Genomic DNA, 20,547 nt, shown 5'->3' with positions numbered 1-20,547 from the left:
CCTCCAGTTTCTATGCACAAGCTTTCGAATCAGTGAAACAGAAGAGAGGGAGCATGTGAGGGGAGTGTTCCTGAGGAGGAGATGGATTTGTAGGTGCTGGGAAACTGTCCAGGAGAGGGCGCCCCTTGCCTGATAGAGTACAGTAGAGAAGAACACATGCACACACACACACAATGCAGCACCTTACTTACATGCACCGGCAGGAGATACCGGTCTTTTCATTTCTTTTCATTGACTGTGATTTTCCAGATACTCCACCCATCTCACTTCACCCTCTCCTACACTATATTTTTCAATTCATGTCAATCTGTAGGCCGAGTCAAGCCTGACTCAACACCACTGCACTCTCTAATGAGCGTCCTCATCCAGCGGCAGTGTTAATTTATGCCATCTGTTTAACATATGCAAATACAACAGCCCCACATCATCCAATCAGTGGAAAGCGGTGATGCTTATTAAGACTGGACACAATGCATCTACTGACACAGACAAGCTGTGTTGCCGTGGGAACAGGATGCCAAGGTAGACATTATAAATACAGAGACTAGTGGAGGCACTGAGGTTGTTAGCAGCCATGCCTTGTTGAAGTTACTCAGCAAAAGCTGATGCTTGTGTTGGAGATGGAACTCGTGGCTGAATGATGGTCTGTGAACTCTGGTTTGACAATGTCGGAGTTTTGTTGTCACCACTGATGAGTATTCCTGAGAAGTGCCATGCACTATGTCGCCTTGGCAGCACAATATATCAGACTAAAGATATTTTCAAAAAAGAAAAATGTTGTTCAAGATGAAATCGGATTTGCAGACAAACTGATGCTTCTGTAAAGTTGACATTCACATCCACACAATATATCCTACACACTAAAGTCTGCACACACACAGGCACAAACTTCATGAACTAAATGAAAGGAGAGTGCCCTATCCCAGACTTGTGTCTGCTAAAATCACCCTGGAAAAGTTTCAGAGTTTCAGACATCCATATTCATAAGGTTATTATAAGGTTATTTTAGTAAGTGTCCACTCTGTCAGAACACCTTGTTCTAAGTCCAGTTGAGAGGTGCACCCATGGGTCCTCCATATTCATGCAGCGATTGCCAGCCACCTCAACTAAACACATAGCAACTCATCCTGCTGGGAAAGTTAATCTTGTAAAATATTCCTAACAGCTAACATTTGTAAAGCTCTTCACACACTTTTCTCTAATTGACTGAACTTGACTGGCATAAAAAGATGATTGTTCCATGACAGCAAACCCCACCTATCTGACAGCTCTTTGAATGGAGGCAGGGATAAAGTGGATTGGATTAAAATTTGGCCCGGAACTGGCTTATAGAACCTTTATACTGAAAATAACATTAAAACTGCTGATTTACAGGTTCGTCAAGTTCCATATCTGCTTAAATGCAGATAATCTTGCCTATATGCTCCATCAAACATTAATTTCACGCTGAAAGATGCCGCACGTTTATCAGCCATAACTCGGAGTTCCAACCTCCAGCGCCTAAAACTCATGACAAGTTTCCAACTCTGTCTTTATCACCAAGGTTGCTGTGCCCTTGCTGTTCTCTTCAGCATGAGTCTCACACCTGGGAAAGATGTGTGGTTAGCTTTCTCGTCATGTGTCTGAGAAACGACGCTGTCTAAGGTAGACATCAGCTGTTTGTGGAAAAAGGACGTAACAGAGGACTAAGTTCACCACAGGACGCAGATATTCTTAAGATGACAAAAATGGCCATGGTTCTGACAAATGAGCGAACCGCTGCGCAGCCGATATGCGTTGGAGCAGCATTAGTGAGGTTTTGTTAGTGGGATGGAAGGTGTTGGGGGAGCCCATGTGCATGCAGTTTCATTGCAGTCGAGAGGTTAGAGAGGTTGAGCCGCCAAAAGTAAACACACAGAGAGGTAGAAGAAGTCATTATTGTGAGGAATGCAGCCAGGTACCTGAGTATATCTCCCTGCTCTTCAATTTCATCAGCAACCTCTTCACACCTGCAATGATGTGAAGAAGCCTGTCATCATCACAAGTTCGCAACAACTGCGCCCAAATTTTTCCCTCCCTCTGACATATACAGTAAGTAGAGAAAGTTTAGGCCACACAGAGAACCCCATTTGAGGCCCTTTTGAAACATCTTAATTTCACTAGAGAAAACATTGTGTGCCAGGAAGTAAGAATAGCAAGTGTATTGTGTTGGTCAATTTAAATAATAAGGAAAAGGTAAGTCACTAAATATAGAAACAGTCAGTAGGAATGCATATAGCAAGCACATGAGGTATGATGTACAGAACGCACACAAAAACAGATAGACAGACAAATATGACCCACCCACTGAGCATCCATTCCCCTACATCACCACCCACTCTGTACTGGCTCTCTCCTTCCATCTCAGCATTGTGTGTGGCTGGTGTGTTTAGTGGAGAGAGGGGTGGGGGACTGGGGCATTTGTTAAAGTCCTTACCTGTGTTCCTGTCTGGTAAGATACAGCAATGCTTCTGCAGTATGCCTGGCAACACCTTCCAAGAAAAAACAAAGGGGTTGAGGGAAGAGAGGGAGAGGGAGAGGGAAAGATGTTAATATCACATCAGCTCCAAGCAGATAAACAAGGTGGAGAAGCACTGAGCCATGCTGTATCCCACAACAGCAGAGTAGCAACAGTCACCTTTTTCTCACACCATTTGCATCAAAAGAAGGTGCTCCCATATTTATCTGAGACCATTCTTCTGCACCGTGATCTGTGCAGCGGAGCACTAAATGATGTTCCCGGTGTGGATGTGTGTGTGTGGAAAGTTCATTTCTGACTTTATCTCTGATTCAGTCTTTGAACAGAAAAAAGTGTGTGAAGAAAATTATGGTACACTAACAATGCATTATAAGAGAGTAGCAAAGAAATTATGTATTGCTCGATTGAGGTCGGGCCAAGGGGGGCACTCTGATAGGTCCACAGGCAAGTTGTAGAAGCTTTCACTGCTTCATCAGCAGCTTTGCTATGCTGGGAAGTTTTAGCAGCAAACACAACTGTCAATTACCACGCTACTCACAAGCCTGAGGTGATGATACTAATCAATAATGGATGCTTACAATCTATTCTGCGAAGAGGTTTCTAAAAATGTAATCCATCCAAAGTTATATATCTTAGCTGTTAATATTTTGCTGTCATCACCTGTCTTCTGTAAGTGAACAGTTTATGTCTTGTTTATGGGCAAATGCTGCAGAATCATTTATTACAGAATCAAAACAAAGTGCCCCGTTTTACTTCTTCAAAAAGGCACAAATATGCAGGATTTCTACTGGATAGAAGCCCAGGGAACTTAGAAGGAGATGCAGAGGTGACTCAGCAGGTGCTATCAATGTCTCTTTGTCCTTGCATCTGACTGACAGGATCTTTGTTGTCCAAAATGACTTTCGTAATATAGACAGTCCTCTTCTTCTCTCTCTCTCTGGCAATGAAATTCCTTTACATTTGCACTTGCTGGTTATCTCAGGCTCCTCTGTCTCTCTGAGTTCTATTACTCCTCTCTGGAACGGAACAAGACCGATCAGATAAGTGTCCCTTTAATTAAAGAAGAGGAGCATATATAAAAGTAGCTCTTGAAAAGAGAGAGGAGGCCAGATATAATAGAAATGAACACTAATGGCTTGTCTCTGGGGACGTTCAATGAGCTATCAGTCCTCTACATCATTCATAAAGGTGGAGGGCCTCAAGCACATTGCCTCGTGTCATCCAGTCTCATTTACTACTTTACCCAACTGCACTGTGAGCTGTTGCTGCCTTTACCTATCGCTGCACTTTTACTTATTGTCTGTTACTGTTTTACACTGTTTATATGCCTTTTTATTATCTATCGTTGTATATACTGTGTTGTATAGTTTTCCTGTCTTGTGCTGGTGTATTTTCAATCTTGAGACCTGCTGCTTTTCCTTGATGAGATGCCAAACAGAATCTCCTTGTAGAAACTACAATGATAATGACCTTCTTTATCCTTTATCCTTATCCTTAACTGGCCAAATTTGTCATAAATTGCTCTTTTTAGCCTGATGAATGCCACCTGTTTATGAGCAGGTGCGTATTCGTGAGATTTGATTATTAGCTTAATCAATGCCCCAAGAATTGCCATATAAGGCTGCCTGTCCTGTATCATGCATGAGTTTCAAAAATGTTACCCAAAAAAAACAAAAAAAAAACAAACTCGATTTTCACACTGCAGAGCTTCTAGTCTTGCTTATAGAAACAATAACAAGTTTTGCAATGTCAGTAGTGGTATTAGAGGAGCTGCAACTATAATATCAAATATCAATTGTACAGCTGTCAAAACATGTCAGACACAGACATAAAGAGGGAATGGTTCGACATAAATTTAGATGCCTAAAAAAAGTCTCACTAAACCAAAGCAGTCCATGACTAACACAGGCAGACAATCACTGAAATATTATATTTGAGAATATGTTATCTTATAGTAGGTGATGTTGCACCAACATATCGTCTGTTGCACTGAGGGTATGACAAGAAAATTAGGTGAATGCCACAAATCACAAGAATGTGCCATTTAAGAACAAATCTTGTTGGGTTCTTGGCCCAGCTTTATTATTGTGACTGATGGTTTCATAATTTATTCAAGAATTCTGTGGAGTCCTTTAAGATGTAATGTGATGCCATAGTCATTGCTACAAGCCGATAAACTGGAGATTGTGTTCATTCACTTACAGACACAACTGTTTTACTACTTACGACAACATTTTAGCCTAAATACACATGAGCATTAGATTATGATGTTGAGCCAACACATTAATATTGTAATCCAATTGTAATATATAGCACAGAATGGACTGAGCCTGTACTTTGGTTAAAGTATACATTGCTGTCCATTGAAAACCAGCTATCTCCAAATTTACTGATCTTGGTGAAAATAAATTTGAGATGATCCCTTATGGATTGAGAAAATTCTAATTTTGAAGCAATATAAACCATGTAAAATCTCACTGGTTTTCACAGGACAGTGTAATATGGTCTGATCTTAAACATGGGGGTTAAGGGTTATCTGGTGGCCTTAACAGAGATACAAGCCCAAACAAATGCTCTACTGTCAAGAAAATCTGACTTATATTTATATTGTGTTTCACAGAATTTATTCAGATAAGATTATCTAGTTACAAGTTTTTGCACAGAATAAATAAATTATTTTCTTGTACTATGAAAACCATGTTTAAGATATGGGCTCTGATAATAACAAAACAGAGAATTTGTAATGATCTTAAGTTATTGTTGTGACTTCATATGAGAATAATTTGTTGGACTAAATCACATAATTCCAAATGTTTCCCATTGATGTATTGTCTGTATGCATGCCCCATCACCCTGGATCTACAACAAAATGCTACTCAGAAGCTAAGTGTAGAAAAAAGTTGAGTGGTAGATACAAATAGATGGATCTGCAGAGATGAGAGATACAATTATTGGTTTGTAATGACTCAAACAGCTGCATGATGTACAGTTATAATTGACGCTGGATAGCTGGCTGGCTGGCAGAGCCTTGTACTGGAGTGTGGAAAACGAACTGTCAGGGACACTTTAGTGTATGAGACACAGAGCTGTCACTTGCCTCTCATTTATGCTTTAAAAGGATTGGAGGCTGGATGCAAGGCATCTAATTTCACATATGAAAATGGGTTAGGCATCCGTTTGTTTGTCTTTTTAAGCTTATCTTGGGATGAGCACAAGAGAGGATTTATGTCACCATGTTTTAACAAGGCAAATGTGCAAGACACACAAGGACAATCCCATTGACACATATAACTGGGACAAGTGGAAATAGAAAAACAGACGAGAATCTGTCTTGATATTTGGGGTATTTGTACAGATTTGTTTTCTCACATTATACACAGATTTTAATAGCTGGTTTCATTCAAATCACATTTTATGGCTGAGGCGATTTTGTGCCAAGACCAACCATACATGAAATAAATACCCCTGATTATATCAAACGCTAATGAATCATAATAACCCATTAAAAACAGCAGTTTAATTTGACAGTTTTGCAGTTGTTGTCGTAGTCAATGGAGATGCACTATAGGAAAAAAAACAGATCCTCAAAGACAATCCAAAGTAATAACCTTAGGACTAGGAGCCCAATCTTGTGAATGAGTCTTCAAACCCCATTGAATCAGTGAGTTAATAAAAGGCTTCATTTGGCAATGTTGTAGCAGTTTACCATCAAGCTCTTCCAATAGGGCGGGTTGCCATTCTCTTGTTGCCCAAGGCTGTGAGAAAAAGGATTCTGATGAGATATCATTAAACTCCATGAGAGCAGATGTTTCCAACTCTCCATATTATCACTCCGTTACATCTACATTTCTCACGGCACATGGTCTGGAAATGCACAAGATAATAGTACAGTACACGCAGCATTTTGCTCACAAAGCAGGCTATAAAGATGGGAAAGTGCTGCTTAAAGAATTGTATACTTTTCTTTCTCTGGATTTCAATCATATTTGTTTGGGAATGCTATATATGACACAACCCATTAATATATATCCCTATAGCATCAACTTTAGCCACTTTTAGAATGGCTCATCAAATAGAAATTAGATAGCTGAGCTTCGAGGCTAGAGAATTCCGTTTATGATTCGGGAGGTTTTTGTGTTTTTTCTGACAATGATCAGAAAAACAAGGCTGACAGAGGTTATTTACAAATCTTTTTGTTGTAGGTTATATAAAGTTACATGTCTAGGACAAAGCACGTACTGAGCCACGTGGTTCTTTTCACAGAGACATACTTTATAGCATAAGAGCACTTAAGACAGAGAAACACAAAGACTGTTGAGGTAGTTGCAGAGGATACAAACAACCAAATGCATGGTCACATAGCTGAGATGAACCAAGCCAACTCAGGTGAGTCACAAACAGTTCGAGTTGAACAGACTTTTTTCTCTAATATCGGCTTTGAGAAAAATAACATAAAAAGTACTGATTACTTTCTCCCTGAAAGTCCATTTGTCTTGTTTTGCCTGCTGTATGATGGAGCCAGCCTCATGAGACTGGAGAGTGGGATCAGAAATAGCTTCCATAATCTAACTTGTGCACAAGCTGATGCCCATAAAAGTAAAGTTAAAACATCAAAAAGTACAAGTAACCAAGTCTTGGCTGGTGTTATTTAAGTCCTAATATTTCCCCCAATAGTGACCACTGCGTGCAGGGACCCTGTCAACCTAGCTGCTACTAGACTGGTGTAAATGCCGTCAAACAAGTCAAGCTCCAGTGCACCAGGTTCATTTGATGGCTCTGCAAGTGATCTGCGGCTGGGGACAAAACAGCCTAGTTTGACCACGGCAGAGAGTGGACAACAAGAACTATTCTTGTCCCAGTGGTGTTTCAGGATGCTCACAAAGACAATACCTGTCAAAATCCTAGTCAGATAAGCACCCATATAAATACAGACTCCCATCTCCACACACTATTACTGCTGGGTACAGGCACATTATCACAAGTGGCAGTGCATAATAGGATGTCTTGGCGCCTGCTGCTGAGGGCATGAGTGCAGCTCTTGGTGAACTGATGGAGATCTGATAGGACGGACGGGAAGTGGAGTTACTCCAGTGCATTTGAAAGCTCTTCATGTCTGCCTAGAGCGCTGTCTGCCCCGTTCTTACCCAGTCAAGCTATGAAATGCAATGGTGTGCAGATTGAGCAGAAGATAAGGTTTGCAATGGAACCACTCACTTCAGCAATATCCATAATAGATACATGACACAAATAGATAAAATCTTAGAAAACATCTTTCCATATAATGCAGTGCAAGTGAACAACAAAACAAACTGAGGCCTCAGAATTAGTTGAATTAACATCTCTCTGACACAGTGTAAGTAAAAAATTTAAATGTTTTATTTGATAAAATAATAATGTAATAATAAAGTAGCCTTGCTCTGTTAGTCACACGCCATTTGAGTCGATGAAGAAACTTTGTATTGTAATTGGTGACAGGCACCACCTTATTTCAATATAGAAAGAAAAAAAGAAAGCCTCTTGCTTGACTTCTGCTTATCTTAATCCTCCTCAAATTCCTCAAGTCTGTCCTTGGTGTACAGGGTTCCCTTGAACTGGGGGAGCTATTTGTTTTTACTGCACCCTCGCTCCAAATTTCATTATCATTATCACAACTGTCCTTCCCACAGCAGGCATGAGGGCAGTTTTCTCATGTTAAATTTATAATTTTACCACTGAGCTCCTGTAGACTTGCTCTCCAAAGGTTAAACCCACCTAGGTGCACTGTAATCATGGCACCAGCAGCATGCTGCATCCAAGGCCTCTGATGTTTGACTTGTACTGCAAAATCATGAGGTGTGGACTTCTAAATACTGGTAGAAAGACAACTGCTATTTATGTCAAACAGCTTGAACACATTAGTCAGATTAAAGCACTAAGTAATTCTCCGAAGCTTAATCAAATCTCTTACACCTGCCCAAATAAAAAAAAATTCCGCTGCCTTGATGGTCCTTCATTACAGTGAGCTATTTTATTAAGCTAATATATTCAAGTTCATTGCTCAGTTTAACGGGTCTGGTCAAGACTCAGTTGTAAAGGAGCTGGGCCTTTCGCCAACAGTAATGGTATTAAGACTTATGCTCTACAGGGGAGACCTCAAGTACACTTAGGAATGTACGGGACCTTGATCTTGCATAAGTATCAAATTTTAAAGTTTGACACTGTAGGCCACACAGGACAAATGTATACAATGAGATGATTTACCTTTGTCTCCAGTTTCAAAGGCATACAGCTGACAACAGTCAGGTAGTTGTCTCTCTGTTGTGCAAACTTTCAAAGGCGGCAGTTATGTTGAAAACGAACAAGTCTGGCTGCCAAAGGCATCCTGGTAAAGTCATCATAAATGATGATATCACAAACTGGGATCAAACTGTCTGTAAGTGGAAAGGTTACAGATAGTATACCAGCTTGCTATTGGACCTTGCAATGAGTCACATCTGACTTGCTATGTGGCAGCTACTGCACCGACAGTAACACTGGGAGATTGCAATGACACCCACCTGCCTGCAGCGCAAAGGTGATTAACAGAGTAGTGCTGATGCACAGGTATACACAGACACACACACACACACAACTCACATACTGTAGCTACACAAAATTGGCTCTCATACATTATTAGATTCATAAAGCTCTGTCCCATCCCCTCCATTTCCTCTACATCCCTCTACTGAAGCCAAACTTTGGAGGGGTAGGCAGAGCGTTCATCAGGGAATGAACAGAGACATAAAAAGAGAGGAACACAGAGAGAGGAAGAGGGAGAGAGAAAGAGAGAAGGTGAATAAGAGTGCATGACTGGGTAAAGTAAGAGAAAATATTAAAGTGAGGAAAAAGAAGAAGAAGAAGAATGGGAGAGAGCAGAAACACATCCATCACGGTGAGTGGATGAATAAGAAAAGAGCCTGCTAAATGTTTCAACATTCTACATTCACCGCTGCTCCTCTCCCCCTGAAGACCGAAATGACATCACCAGGTGCATAAATGTGGCGTTTCAAGTTCGCCATGCATCTTCAAACAGATTATGAGAGCCTTATCATGTCACTGCCAAGTATGCAAAGTCCACACAAACTTCCCATTGATGACTTGGTTTGCTTGGGCATGCGTGTGTGTGTGTGTGTGTGTTTGTTCGTGAATGCAAGCAATTTAACAGCAGTGTCGGAAATAACCTGAAACAAGCTACCATCAATTCCAAAGTACTTCTGACTGGAAATAGTGCCAGTTTCCAATCAATTTTGTGTCCTTTATTCTGTGAGCACAAGTGGTAGCTTTTAATTAAGCTCTCATCTTTTTTTATTTAAAGAAACTGTGATTCTCCATCTCGTATGAATCATCAGGCTTTCATTGAAAGTCTGAGTAGTCGCCTGGTTTAAGGCAGAGGTGGTGATGTGGATGAGGTGAAAGGTGGGGCCCCCTAAAGCTGGTAAGTGACAAGTAATTTATTTTTCAGTCACATAAGGAATCATAGGGATGACATGCATTTTTCACCTGCCACCTGGCACCTGTCCACCCACAGGTGCCTTGTCTATTAGTTATAGACAAACTACATATGCATAATTATTACACACACAGGTCCACACACACAAAGACACTGTGGATTCCCATTTCAATGATTTAAACTAATTACATTTGCCCCTGACTGCCTGCTGCCACTACCACTGCTCTATAGCTCTTCTAGCCACCTGCATAATAAATGAACATGGGACCTTTTACTGGCACCCAAAATAAAACATGCTTGTTACTATGGCAGAAAATGCAGTTTCCATGTATGGACTGCTGTGCAATGCACGCTATTTCAAGTCCATAACATACACGTCAAAGTGTCATCCTAGCAGCTGCGTGTCATCAAAGAAAGGCTGGGTGACCACTGCTGTCTAAAAATAAGGGCTTTTTGTATTATCGAGCAGGGTACAAATACAGCAGTATCTTGGTAAAACTTCAAGCTGCAGGGGTGAACAGCAATAACTCCATTGAGCTTCTAAAGCATTGCAATGAATATAGTTCCCTATTTTTAGCACCTCTGTGATTATGATGTCTGACGATGTGAGTGCTGGCAGCCAGCACTTTGTCACTCACAGTGTGTGCTGAGTGCTGTGTATTTGCTATGAATTCGGAAGCAATGCTGAAGCAGGCATTCCATACAACTTCCCTTGTTTTTGTATTGCTCAATCATGGGAATCTATTGGAGCTGAGACATCAATACTTGCAACTGCACTGAATCTTAAACAATACAATGTGTCAGTGTATACAACTGACAGTGATGACAAGCATTTTGCCCAAACAAGTGGTAAACCATTTCTAATCTTGCAACATCCCTAACAATGAAAGAGGCTTGATTCCTTCCCCAGCAATAATCACCCCTTCATAGAGAATTGTGCATATGCTGTTCAATGCCCTGTTCACTGCAAGGTATTATGTAACATGTTTACACAGGTCTGTGGAGTTGTCTTGATTCTTACAATACCTACAACTCATCCAATGCCTTCTTTTGTTAAACTGTATGGAGCTCCACTCTCATTCAGGATTGCCAGCACTGGGCTTGGGCTCTGTCAGACACAGTCAGTGAAGCTCATCCACCCACAGAGGCTACAGTCGGCACGGTACATACAGTATTATGTGACAGTGCACAACAGGAGGAGCCTGGGGGAGATCAAACCCTGACATAACAGCCCTTTGAGTGGTTAACCTTGTGCTAAAAGGGCTTTTTTCTGCCTGGAATGCTCCTCATCCACGGCTCCCCTCCTCAGGGATGAATGTAAGTGCATGAATGACATCAAAGAGGCAAAGCTGAGGAGTGGTGAACCAAATTCATGTGCATGCAAAAGTGATGCAAAAATTGTATCATATTTGTGTCTTCTGGTCACTGTCCACATTAAACAAAATTGCATTTTGGTACTTCACATAGTTTAAATAATAATAGAATAGATTTACAATTTCACCACTCTGAAAAAGCCAATAGTCCAAAAGTCTAATTACTTAACTACAAGTAAGAAAATCTTGCAGCCAAACAGCATAAGAACATACATTTTTCATTGTATTACATGCATCTTCTCATTTACTGTAAGATGATAAAATACAATATTTGAATCCTGCTCATGTCATATTTTAGGAGTTAAATAAGGGCTCAAAGATCAATAAAAGAGAGAGGAGGATTTACCTTCTTCAGAGCTGACATTCTAGGTGGATCCTCCTCCTGCGAAGACCGTTCACATGCTGAGGTCCCAAGCCAAGTTTGGAGGGTGAGCAAATCCTAACTCAGCCCGGTGCTGATGCTGAGCCATGAGGTGCCTGTTTAGTATTCTCATCTCGCTTCCACCCTGTCCTACAGCTGGCTTGGTGTGCGCACGCCCAAAACCGCTGCTATTACAGGATCCAAACACACGGGGAGCTGTAGCAGGATGCATCACAATCATCGCGCTTCGTGAAAGAAAGTTGGCAGGTTAAATTGTCATTAAAAAAATTAATTGGCCTTGATTATTTTGGCAGGAAGACACGCCTGCTCAACTGACTTAAGATCATTTCCCAAGAATGAGGAGTCACAGTTTAATTCGTCCTACGCTTAATATCTCAGAAGTAAATGACTTGTGGGAAAATCTAAAGTTATTATTTCCACAGTCCTTTTCGTCAAAATACACCGTGACCAGAAAATCATGTTATGTTCTAGATAATGTATTAAATACTGCTGCCTTACATGCCGATTTGAACAATAGATTCCCCTGAGCCACCCAATAAATGAATTCCTGATATACTCGACACATGTGTTTTCTTATAACCAGGTCCAGGTAAAATTGCCATTATTTTGAATGTAATTTGGCGCTGCGGGAGCGAGTCTTGAGGTCCCCCCCCCCACTTGCTGCCAGCTCTGCCACACTGTGTGCTGTAACCGGTGGAGAGTGCAGCTGGAGTAGTCCGAATACTATCACACTTTGGTTAGTGTAGTTCAATAGCTTTTAAGTAGCTCTTGCTGTTTCTTACCACGCAGAATTACCACAGCTCTCACTACCTCGCCTTTGTGTGTGGTGTAGACACCTCTCCTGTATGAAGCGGGCTCATTTTAAAAGCTAGCACGCTTGCTAGCTTGTTAGCATATTACCTATAGCTGCCTAGTCGTCTGCAACATACAGGTTTGCCTGTTCTTCGCCTCCAGCCGGCTAGGTACGCCGATATGACACATCGGAAAGAAGGTGAGCTTTATCAGTGTCGCCTACAACATTACGAAATGCACACAAAAAGCCAGGTTGCGTTGTTTGTTACTAGCTAGCTAGCATAACTAGCCGACTAAGTCCCGCACGGGTTGCGAGCTATGGTGTAAACAAATGCACGTGTAGCACCGTCAAACAACGGACACCTTGTGTTTTTCTTTCCAAACCGTGATCTGAAACTTGATGCAAAGTCACTGTAATGCGCCAAAGGCAGGTTACGTTGGCCTTGTTTTGCCTTTCGTTGGGGAGTAGTAGTGTAGTACTTTGACTATTAGTTTAGCAGTATAATGCCCACAACATGCACTTCACAACTTCCGTTAGTTGGTCAAACACATTCATCTACACGTATGGGGTTGATAACTTAACACGTCCACACTTCATTGAATTGCATTGTCAAACTAACCGATTTTAGCATGAGATAATTAAGATAATGTTTCTTTTCATTCTAACATGTCAGGTGCCTTAAATTGCTAATGCATCTGATTAACACAGTGTTATGCTATATGTTATGTATGTGCCATGCTTTTTGTCCTATGTCTTGTGTCATTTAGTATTTCAGTCAAAAGTACTGCAGAGGCTTTACCCTGCAGCTCCCAAAGTAGAGAAGGAACCCAGCCCACCAAGCATTGTAGAGGCTTTAGCCAATAAAACCTCTGTGAAAAGAAAAGCCTCTCAAGGAGACAATGCTGCCGGTAAGATCAGAAACTTTGATCCTCTTCCTTTAAAACACACACGCACATATTGCTGTCACCCAACTGCTCTTAACATTTGGTTTCATTACTTTTCTTTATTTGCCACGTCTGTCTCAGGAGATGCAGGACAGACTCAGATTGCAGCCAATCCCCACAGGCGGATGTATACAGTCCTACCTCCTCCTGCAGACTACAAGGCACATGCAGAGAAATCTGTCACACTCGCCCAACTAGACAGCATAAATAGTGCAGAGGACCCAGCTGGTAAGTCAGCCATAATCTTACATTTATGGACCTGCGCCATGCACCATAAAGCTAGGAGAGATTTACGACATGGGCTTTCTCCATGTTGGCTCTTCATAGTATTGAAGTCACTCTTTCTGATTGTCTCTGCCACTCTAGTTAAGGGAAACAGACAGTGATAATCAATTGTGTTCCTGAACTGAGGAGAACTTGAATGCAGCGCAGATGGTGTTTGAGCCTGGGTGATTATCTTTTCACTTTGAAAACTCTATTAAAGGTGTTGTTTGTCAGAGTAAGCGTGTATATCCTAGCAAGGAGATACTTACCCCTTGTTGATGCCATCTTTGAGGCTGAATTGTGAGCTGATGCTAATGCCAAGTTGAAATGTTCTTGACCTGTGATGAGTAGGGTTGCTTGGCAATTTGATACAATGTGATACAGACTGTCATTTCATGAACCAGTGAAATGATCAGGCTTTAATAAAAGCCCTGGCTCATTACATGAGCACCTTCATGTACATGTGCCTTAATGCAGACCTCCAGCCACCTGACAGGCTTCTGCTTTACCTCTGTGAAATAAAAGAGATTTGTTGGCTCAGACAGTGCAGTGTCCAGAGATACTAGAATAAATGATGGGGTTAAGTTTGATTAATTACCCGAGGCAGCCTAACAGAGCTTAATTGAACACGTTTTTGATTTAGTGGGCCATGAGCCTTGATGAAATTGGAATCCAGAGTCCTGTTTAAGGTGAGATTGAGTTGGGCTTTACAAAGGATTTTTGATAATAAAGCCATCAATATTATATCATAGAAACAGTAACAGTAACTATTTGATGTGATATGAAAATGAGTAATGTGTTAAGAGTGAATAAGAGAGTCTCTCAGGAAGTCTTCATTTCACAGATGTGTTTCCACACTGTGCTGACACCTTTACAGTGCAGTCTGTACTAAAATATTGGCGAGTAAGATATGGAAATAGAAATAATGTAAAAGCTCCTTCCATATTTATGTGCTGTTATAGGCTTTAGCTAGTTGGAGGAATATTTCTAGAAATAAATCTCTGATCCATTATTTTTTCAGCTGCTTCTGTGTCATCATATCTTGCACTTGGTATCATTTGTTTGGCAGGGAAAATGCATCTAAAGAGTGCACTACTGTCTATATGCTATCAAGCCAAGACATGATATTTCCCTTTTTTTCTCAATTCCCTCACCAAGCGCTTTATTGGGAACACCATACTAATAGTAATACTAGTTCCTCCCTTTTCTCTCAAAACAGCCTCTGTTCTTTGTGTCATGGAATCCACAAGATGATGGAAACATTTCTTAGAGATTTTGGTCCATGGTGACATGATTACGTCACATATGTTATGTTTATGAAACCAGTTTGAGATGACTTTTTCTTGTGTGATGGTGCATTATCATGCTGGAAGTAGCCATTAGAAGGTGGGTAAATTGTGGCCATAAAGGGATGCACATGGTCAGCAACAATACTTAAAGAGGCTGTGATGTGATCCTACCATCTGCGTGCCTCAGCAGAAATCCAGATTCGTCAGACGAGGCTACATTTTACCAACTGTCCAGTTTTGTTGAGCCTGTACCCACTGCATCCTCAGATTTCTGTTCAACTGTCTGTCCATTCTCTTGTGACCTCTCTCATCAACAAGGTGTTTCCATCCCTAGAACTGCTGTTCTTTGGGTGTTTTTTGTTTTTGACTGTTGTGTCTGAAAATCCAGGAGGATGAGCAGTTACAGAAATGCATACAGAAACACCAATAGTCATGTCACGGTTAAAGTCACTTATATCATTTTTCCCCATTCTGAGGTTTGATGTGAACATTAACCGAAGCTAATGACCTGTATCTGCATGATTTTATGTTCTGATTTTGTGTATTGCACTACCACCACAGGCTGATTGTATAATTGCATGAGTTAGCAGGTGTACAGTTATAAAGTGCTCGGTAAGTGTGTACTATATGAGAGACGTGGCTATTTAAGATATTCAGTGGAGTCAGGAGCCACATATTGACACAAAACGCCATGTTTCATTTTTAATCTAATAAAAACCATCATGAATTTTGTATATTTGTACTTGTTCTGTAAAAGACGTGACTCAGCTGAGCTGCCCAGATGGTAGCAAGACTGTTCACCACATGAGGAACAAAATGACAGCAAGTTCAACTTCTCTTTCACATTTTGCTAAATTGATGCTCATATAGACACATTATGCTGTAAAGGACTTGTGTTTGTTATCACTCCAGACTTTGACTAAAATGAACTCCTTCTAAATCCTTTCTCACTATTGTGGTCGATGTGCTGCCACTGTCTCAGCTGCATTATGTCCGGGTGCCCAACATTACGAACGGGTCACTAAGAATTCAATGGGAGCTGGTTTCTTTGACCTCACTGTGTGCCTCATGAGTTGGTAAGGAGGCAAGGTGGCGAGGGAGCTGCTCAGCTAATAAGAGCCCTGTCTCTGCATGGGCTCACATTACAGCTGTAGTCATCCCTGGTTAAGTTTAAAGTTATGCACAGTGTTAAGATATTACATAAAGGTGATTTAACACTGTAATAAAAGTTTTACCTAAGAGTAGACTGCAAAACAAATCAAACTGCAGAGCTAAAACAGAGCTGCAGGAGCCCTAATGATGATTTCCACAGGGTAGGAGGAATGTGGTCATTTTTTGTGTGTGCAGTTGTGCACAGTGAAAAGCTGCTGCATAATCTAAGCAATCAGCTCCTTTTTTTATTTTTTCACCTTTCATCAGACATAGTGCTGGATTTGAAATAAAGGAAATTTACAAGCACTGTGGGAAATGTAAATTTCATTATACATGATAGTTTGCAGAATAAATTAAAAAGACTGAATAGAGGATTTTGTTTGCTATTCTGTCAAGAGGTACCACATAATATCTCATATACAATATACTGATTTTACTGTACTTCTGTTAACTACCTGCACAATTCAGCAGGTTTTTTTTTTTTTTTTTTTAAATCAGAGACCACATAAGCTGATTTTGCTGATTAAAATGCAATCAGTGAAAAGACGGACTATCAAAGTAGTGGAATCAGCTGGTGCCGTGATTGGCTAAGGGAAACCTGCAGTCTCTCAGCTCTCAATGCCACATTATTGGACAGTACTGGAACTCAAATCCTTTAATGGTTTGATTGCAGTTACCCCAGCCAAATCTGTTCCTTTAACAATGGGAACACAAAAATCTGCCACTTGTTTATTTCTGATTCAGGCCCATCAAGAGTAGAGTTGCATATGCCGACTGTAATGGATTAGGTTTAACAATGTTTTGAAACTAATCAAGATCTTACAATCTTGTTGCACCCAGACGAGAGCATCCAGGGGAGCAATGAAGAACTAGATCAAAATAATGTGCAAGAAGAGCAGACAAGAAAAGGGAGAAGGAGGAAAAGGAAACCAACTCTTCATCAAGACTCTGGGAAAGGTGGCGCAGCTCCAGGGAGTGAGTCCAGTGCAGGCCGGAGTCAGGCGGCTGTGGATGAGGCACGAGAGCACATAAGCAGGAACAAGAAGAGGAAGCTGAAGAAGAAACGGCACAAAGAGAAGCTGCTCTCCATGGGTGTTGTGCCCCGAGCTGCTGCCCTGGAGTTCACGTACCAAAGAGATGGGGAAGAGGAGGAGGAGGAGGAGGAGGAGGATAACGAGAGGAGAGCTGCTGAAGTGTCAGACTTCCTCAGGACAACACTGGAAATCTATATGTCAGATTGTAAGTATTGAGCAGAGGTTGTTTTCCCCTTTCAGGATCAAACGTTTTTTTTACTCTGTAGTAAATCGTCATTGCTCAAGCTCATGCAGCAATATTCCTCATTCAGGCTTAATATTTAGAAAATTGACATCCTGCCATAATAAGTTTGATTTTGATTCATTTTTGGAGTTACTATGGCTCAAAGGTGGAGCCATTCATAGATGTAGTTTACAAACATATAATTAAATACTGCCAAAAGCACTTTTCTTGCTCTCGTGCCACAGCACATCTGTGCCTTTTTGAGACACGATGTGACGGTACCAGCATGAACTTACCAGAAAAGTAGTTAAAAACATAGCATCAGTAATTTGATGAAAGTATGAAAACTAAAATTGCAGTGCTATATAAATGTAGGAGATGCGACTGAACATCTTTTACTTGCCAGGCATATCTATGAGTGCTTACTGGCGATGATTGACAACTGCTTTGATTGATTTATTCAACATTTATTTTAAAGGAAACCAAACCAAGATACCCCACTACTGCCAAAGTTGCAACGTTGTAAAAGTTACAAAATAAATTATGTTTAATATAGGGATTATTTGCAGCAGACTGACAATACAAAATCCAGCTTACAGAAAGCAATTGCTCTCTTCGGTCACTGAGTTTTTAATCAAAGTTTTTTGACTCGCCAAGAGAAACAAGTTCATTAAGATGCAGGCAGGGTGGTCTGAAGATTAAGCTCCGACCAGGGTGCAAAACAAGAGAAAGCTGCTCAGTCCTTGGTACCTGGTTGAGCAGCCTTGTAAATGAGCGAGACTACTAATGAATTGCGGGAGTGCACAGATATGTGATTCACCAAATTTGTAGTTGACTAAATATGAGTGATGTTTTTCCATTTTGATGACACAAGAGTCTAGACAGTGTGGCATAGCCAACAGTTATATAAGTAAAGATATCAAATAATGTTTTAAACAACTGTTGCTGTATAAAGGCAGATTTCTTGTTTTGTCCACTGGAGTTGACAAAAACTCCTCTGATACTAAACACATAGTAAATTATGATTATTGATGGTTTTGATTAACCCACCACCCTTCTCCTCCTCTGTGCTCCCACAGCCGCAGTGCGTGTAGACAAGCTTTCTCTCCTGTCTGGCACAGTGGATGACCTTCTAAGCCACATATCCAGTGGATGTAAGCCTAACTCTGTCCTGAAGCAGCTCTATAGTCTCAAGGCCTTTGTTCAACAGAAAGAGACAGACAAACTGGAAAAGGCATTGAAGGAGCTCTATAACAGCTCCTGTATGTCCGCAGGTCAGTGTGTGGATCGGTCAAAACATCAAACATTTAAATAGTAATTTCCAAGAAGAGCAAGAGATTAGCTATAGAAAGAGAAATGTGAGCCTGACATGTATTTAATGCTGCTTCATGTTTGCATTCATCCCTGTACATACTGGCCTCCTCTTGCAAGGATCTGCCCCAGGCACTTCACTGACCTGTCCCTGCACGTTAATACTTGTCTCTGTCTGTCTGTGCTTGCCTCCCATTCTGCACACCCTTACACTGATATTTATTGCTCACCTGAGTACACCTGCCCTTACTTGCCTTCATCAGTCTTTACCTGTATGTACCTGCCCTTTAGTTACAATACTCAAGCTGTTCTTGTCCATATTACATCTCTAATGCTGGTGATCTCCACCATGAGTTAACTAACATGTTTCAACTTGTTCATATTGCCTTAACTCTGTCAACACCCAAAACATCTCTTGTGTCCCAAGACACGTTTTCACCTGTGAGAGTGTGTGTATGTGTGTGTTTTTGCATTCGCGTGGTTGGCTCTCTGGCTGCATAATAGGATCAGCAGGGACTTTGCTGCTGTCACACGCACAAGTTTATGTGTGTGAGAACAAGAGTGAGACAAACCAGCAGGGACATTCAGGCCAGCGCCATATCAGTGGTCACAAAGTGACGCTTGTCTCTGCCTGTCTTTGTCGCCAAGACGACACTGTGTAAAAACCATTTTGCTATCTCGCTAGCAGTGCCCACAATAGAGCTTGCCTTAGTTGTGCCTATCCCCTCCATGCACCTGCTCCACAGCTGCCTGCACGCTTTTCTGCCCCCCCCCCCACCACCACCCACCCACCCACCTCATTCTGTATGAGTCATGCTACAATTCACTGTTTTTAAAAGCTGCTGTTTTTAAATGCAACTCTGCCAGCAGATTGTATCAGAGCAGAAAAAATACTTGTCCAACTTGAAGAATTCCTTGTGAATGTCGATTAAGATTTAGTTGTTGACGTATTTGAGACATTTAGAAAAGTTATCCTTCACCTTGTTAAATCAGCATTCTGTATTTTAATTTAACCCACATCCACTGCAATGCAGGAGCTTATCCATGTGCTTGTGGAGAGGTGTGCTTTCAAAGTCCATCAAGCGAGTTCACTAAAGCTCTCCTCACTCTATCTACCCTTGCAGTGGCAATCAGTTGACTGCAGGAGCAGCTCTGAAGCACATTTCCTTTGAGAATATTTTACTGCACCCTGGAGATCCTCTCATGAATGACATTGGCTTGACCGCCCCCCTTAAGACTGTCCATCTTATATTCTGCACAGATTAAATTGAATTCAAATTTTTTCGAGAAAAAGTAAAGGAAAGATTTTGTCATGGGCGGGAGACAGATGTTTGAGGTTGAATGGTTATATGTATAGAGTTAAGAAGCAGATTTGCACTGTGGCAGGGTATTTTGATTTCTTATGCTCAAAATACAACAGCAAATAAGTCTCTTTGGTGAAAACCCTGACTGTTGCTGTGGTATTGTGTTGTCAGCAGTCTTAGCTGTGACTGAAATCTTGCTCTCTGCCTCTCTGTGTTTTAGAGGAAACCGCTGCAGTCGTTTCACTGTTCCAATACTGGATCACAGAAATTCTTCCCATGCACAGAGATGGGAACGCTGGGCTTTCTACAACACACCCATGAGACTGTCAGACTGACTGAAATAGAGACACTACTGAAGGATTATTTCTATCACTAGATATTGAAATGCTGTTCTTATATACTGCTTTGCACAAATGTTGGACTTAACATGATGCTGTATAAAATATTTTTTATTAAATGTTTTTGCTTTTGTGTAATCAATTTTCATGCTTTATATTGAACAAGAAGAAAACA

The 20,547-nt window shown here is 41.0% G+C and overlaps 2 protein-coding genes across 3 annotated transcripts in view; one reads left to right on the top strand and one right to left on the bottom strand.

Annotated features, from left to right (window-relative positions):
* dlgap2a (discs, large (Drosophila) homolog-associated protein 2a) overlaps nucleotides 1–12,226 on the bottom strand; it is a 158,628-nt gene extending 146,402 nt beyond the window's left edge. The window contains exons 1-3 of the mRNA XM_071497933.1: nucleotides 11,685–12,226; nucleotides 2,456–2,510; nucleotides 1,941–1,988 (exon numbers count right to left, since the gene is read on the bottom strand). Of these exons, the coding sequence (XP_071354034.1) occupies nucleotides 1,941–1,988; nucleotides 2,456–2,510; nucleotides 11,685–11,702 (121 nt within the window). The 5' untranslated portion in view covers nucleotides 11,703–12,226. The remainder of the gene's footprint in view (nucleotides 1–1,940; nucleotides 1,989–2,455; nucleotides 2,511–11,684) is intronic.
* Nucleotides 12,227–12,403: 177 nt separating this feature from the next.
* On the top strand, nucleotides 12,404–20,491 carry erich1 (glutamate rich 1). 2 transcript variants are annotated; one of them, XM_071497935.1, is made up of 6 exons: nucleotides 12,406–12,711; nucleotides 13,281–13,421; nucleotides 13,539–13,685; nucleotides 17,003–17,401; nucleotides 18,499–18,693; nucleotides 20,255–20,491. In XM_071497935.1, the coding sequence occupies exons 1-6, from the start codon at nucleotides 12,693–12,695 to the stop codon at nucleotides 20,353–20,355; spliced, it is 1,002 nt and encodes a 333-aa protein (XP_071354036.1). In that variant the 5' UTR covers nucleotides 12,406–12,692; the 3' UTR covers nucleotides 20,356–20,491. The 2 variants fall into 2 exon arrangements, with proteins under 2 accessions (XP_071354037.1, XP_071354036.1); XM_071497936.1 differs by lacking the exon at nucleotides 13,281–13,421 and having other exon boundaries at nucleotides 12,404–12,711.
* The last annotated feature ends 56 nt before the right edge of the window (nucleotides 20,492–20,547 follow it).

The sequence above is a fragment of the Trachinotus anak genome, unplaced genomic scaffold (genome assembly GCF_046630095.1).
Source record: "Trachinotus anak isolate AG129_WGS33_773 ecotype Australia unplaced genomic scaffold, CSIRO_AGI_Tana_v1 ptg000015l, whole genome shotgun sequence".
Lineage (NCBI taxonomy): Eukaryota > Metazoa > Chordata > Actinopteri > Carangiformes > Carangidae > Trachinotus > Trachinotus anak.
The sequence above is the reverse complement of the archived record's forward strand: the minus strand, read 5'-3'. Positions and strand labels throughout refer to the sequence as shown.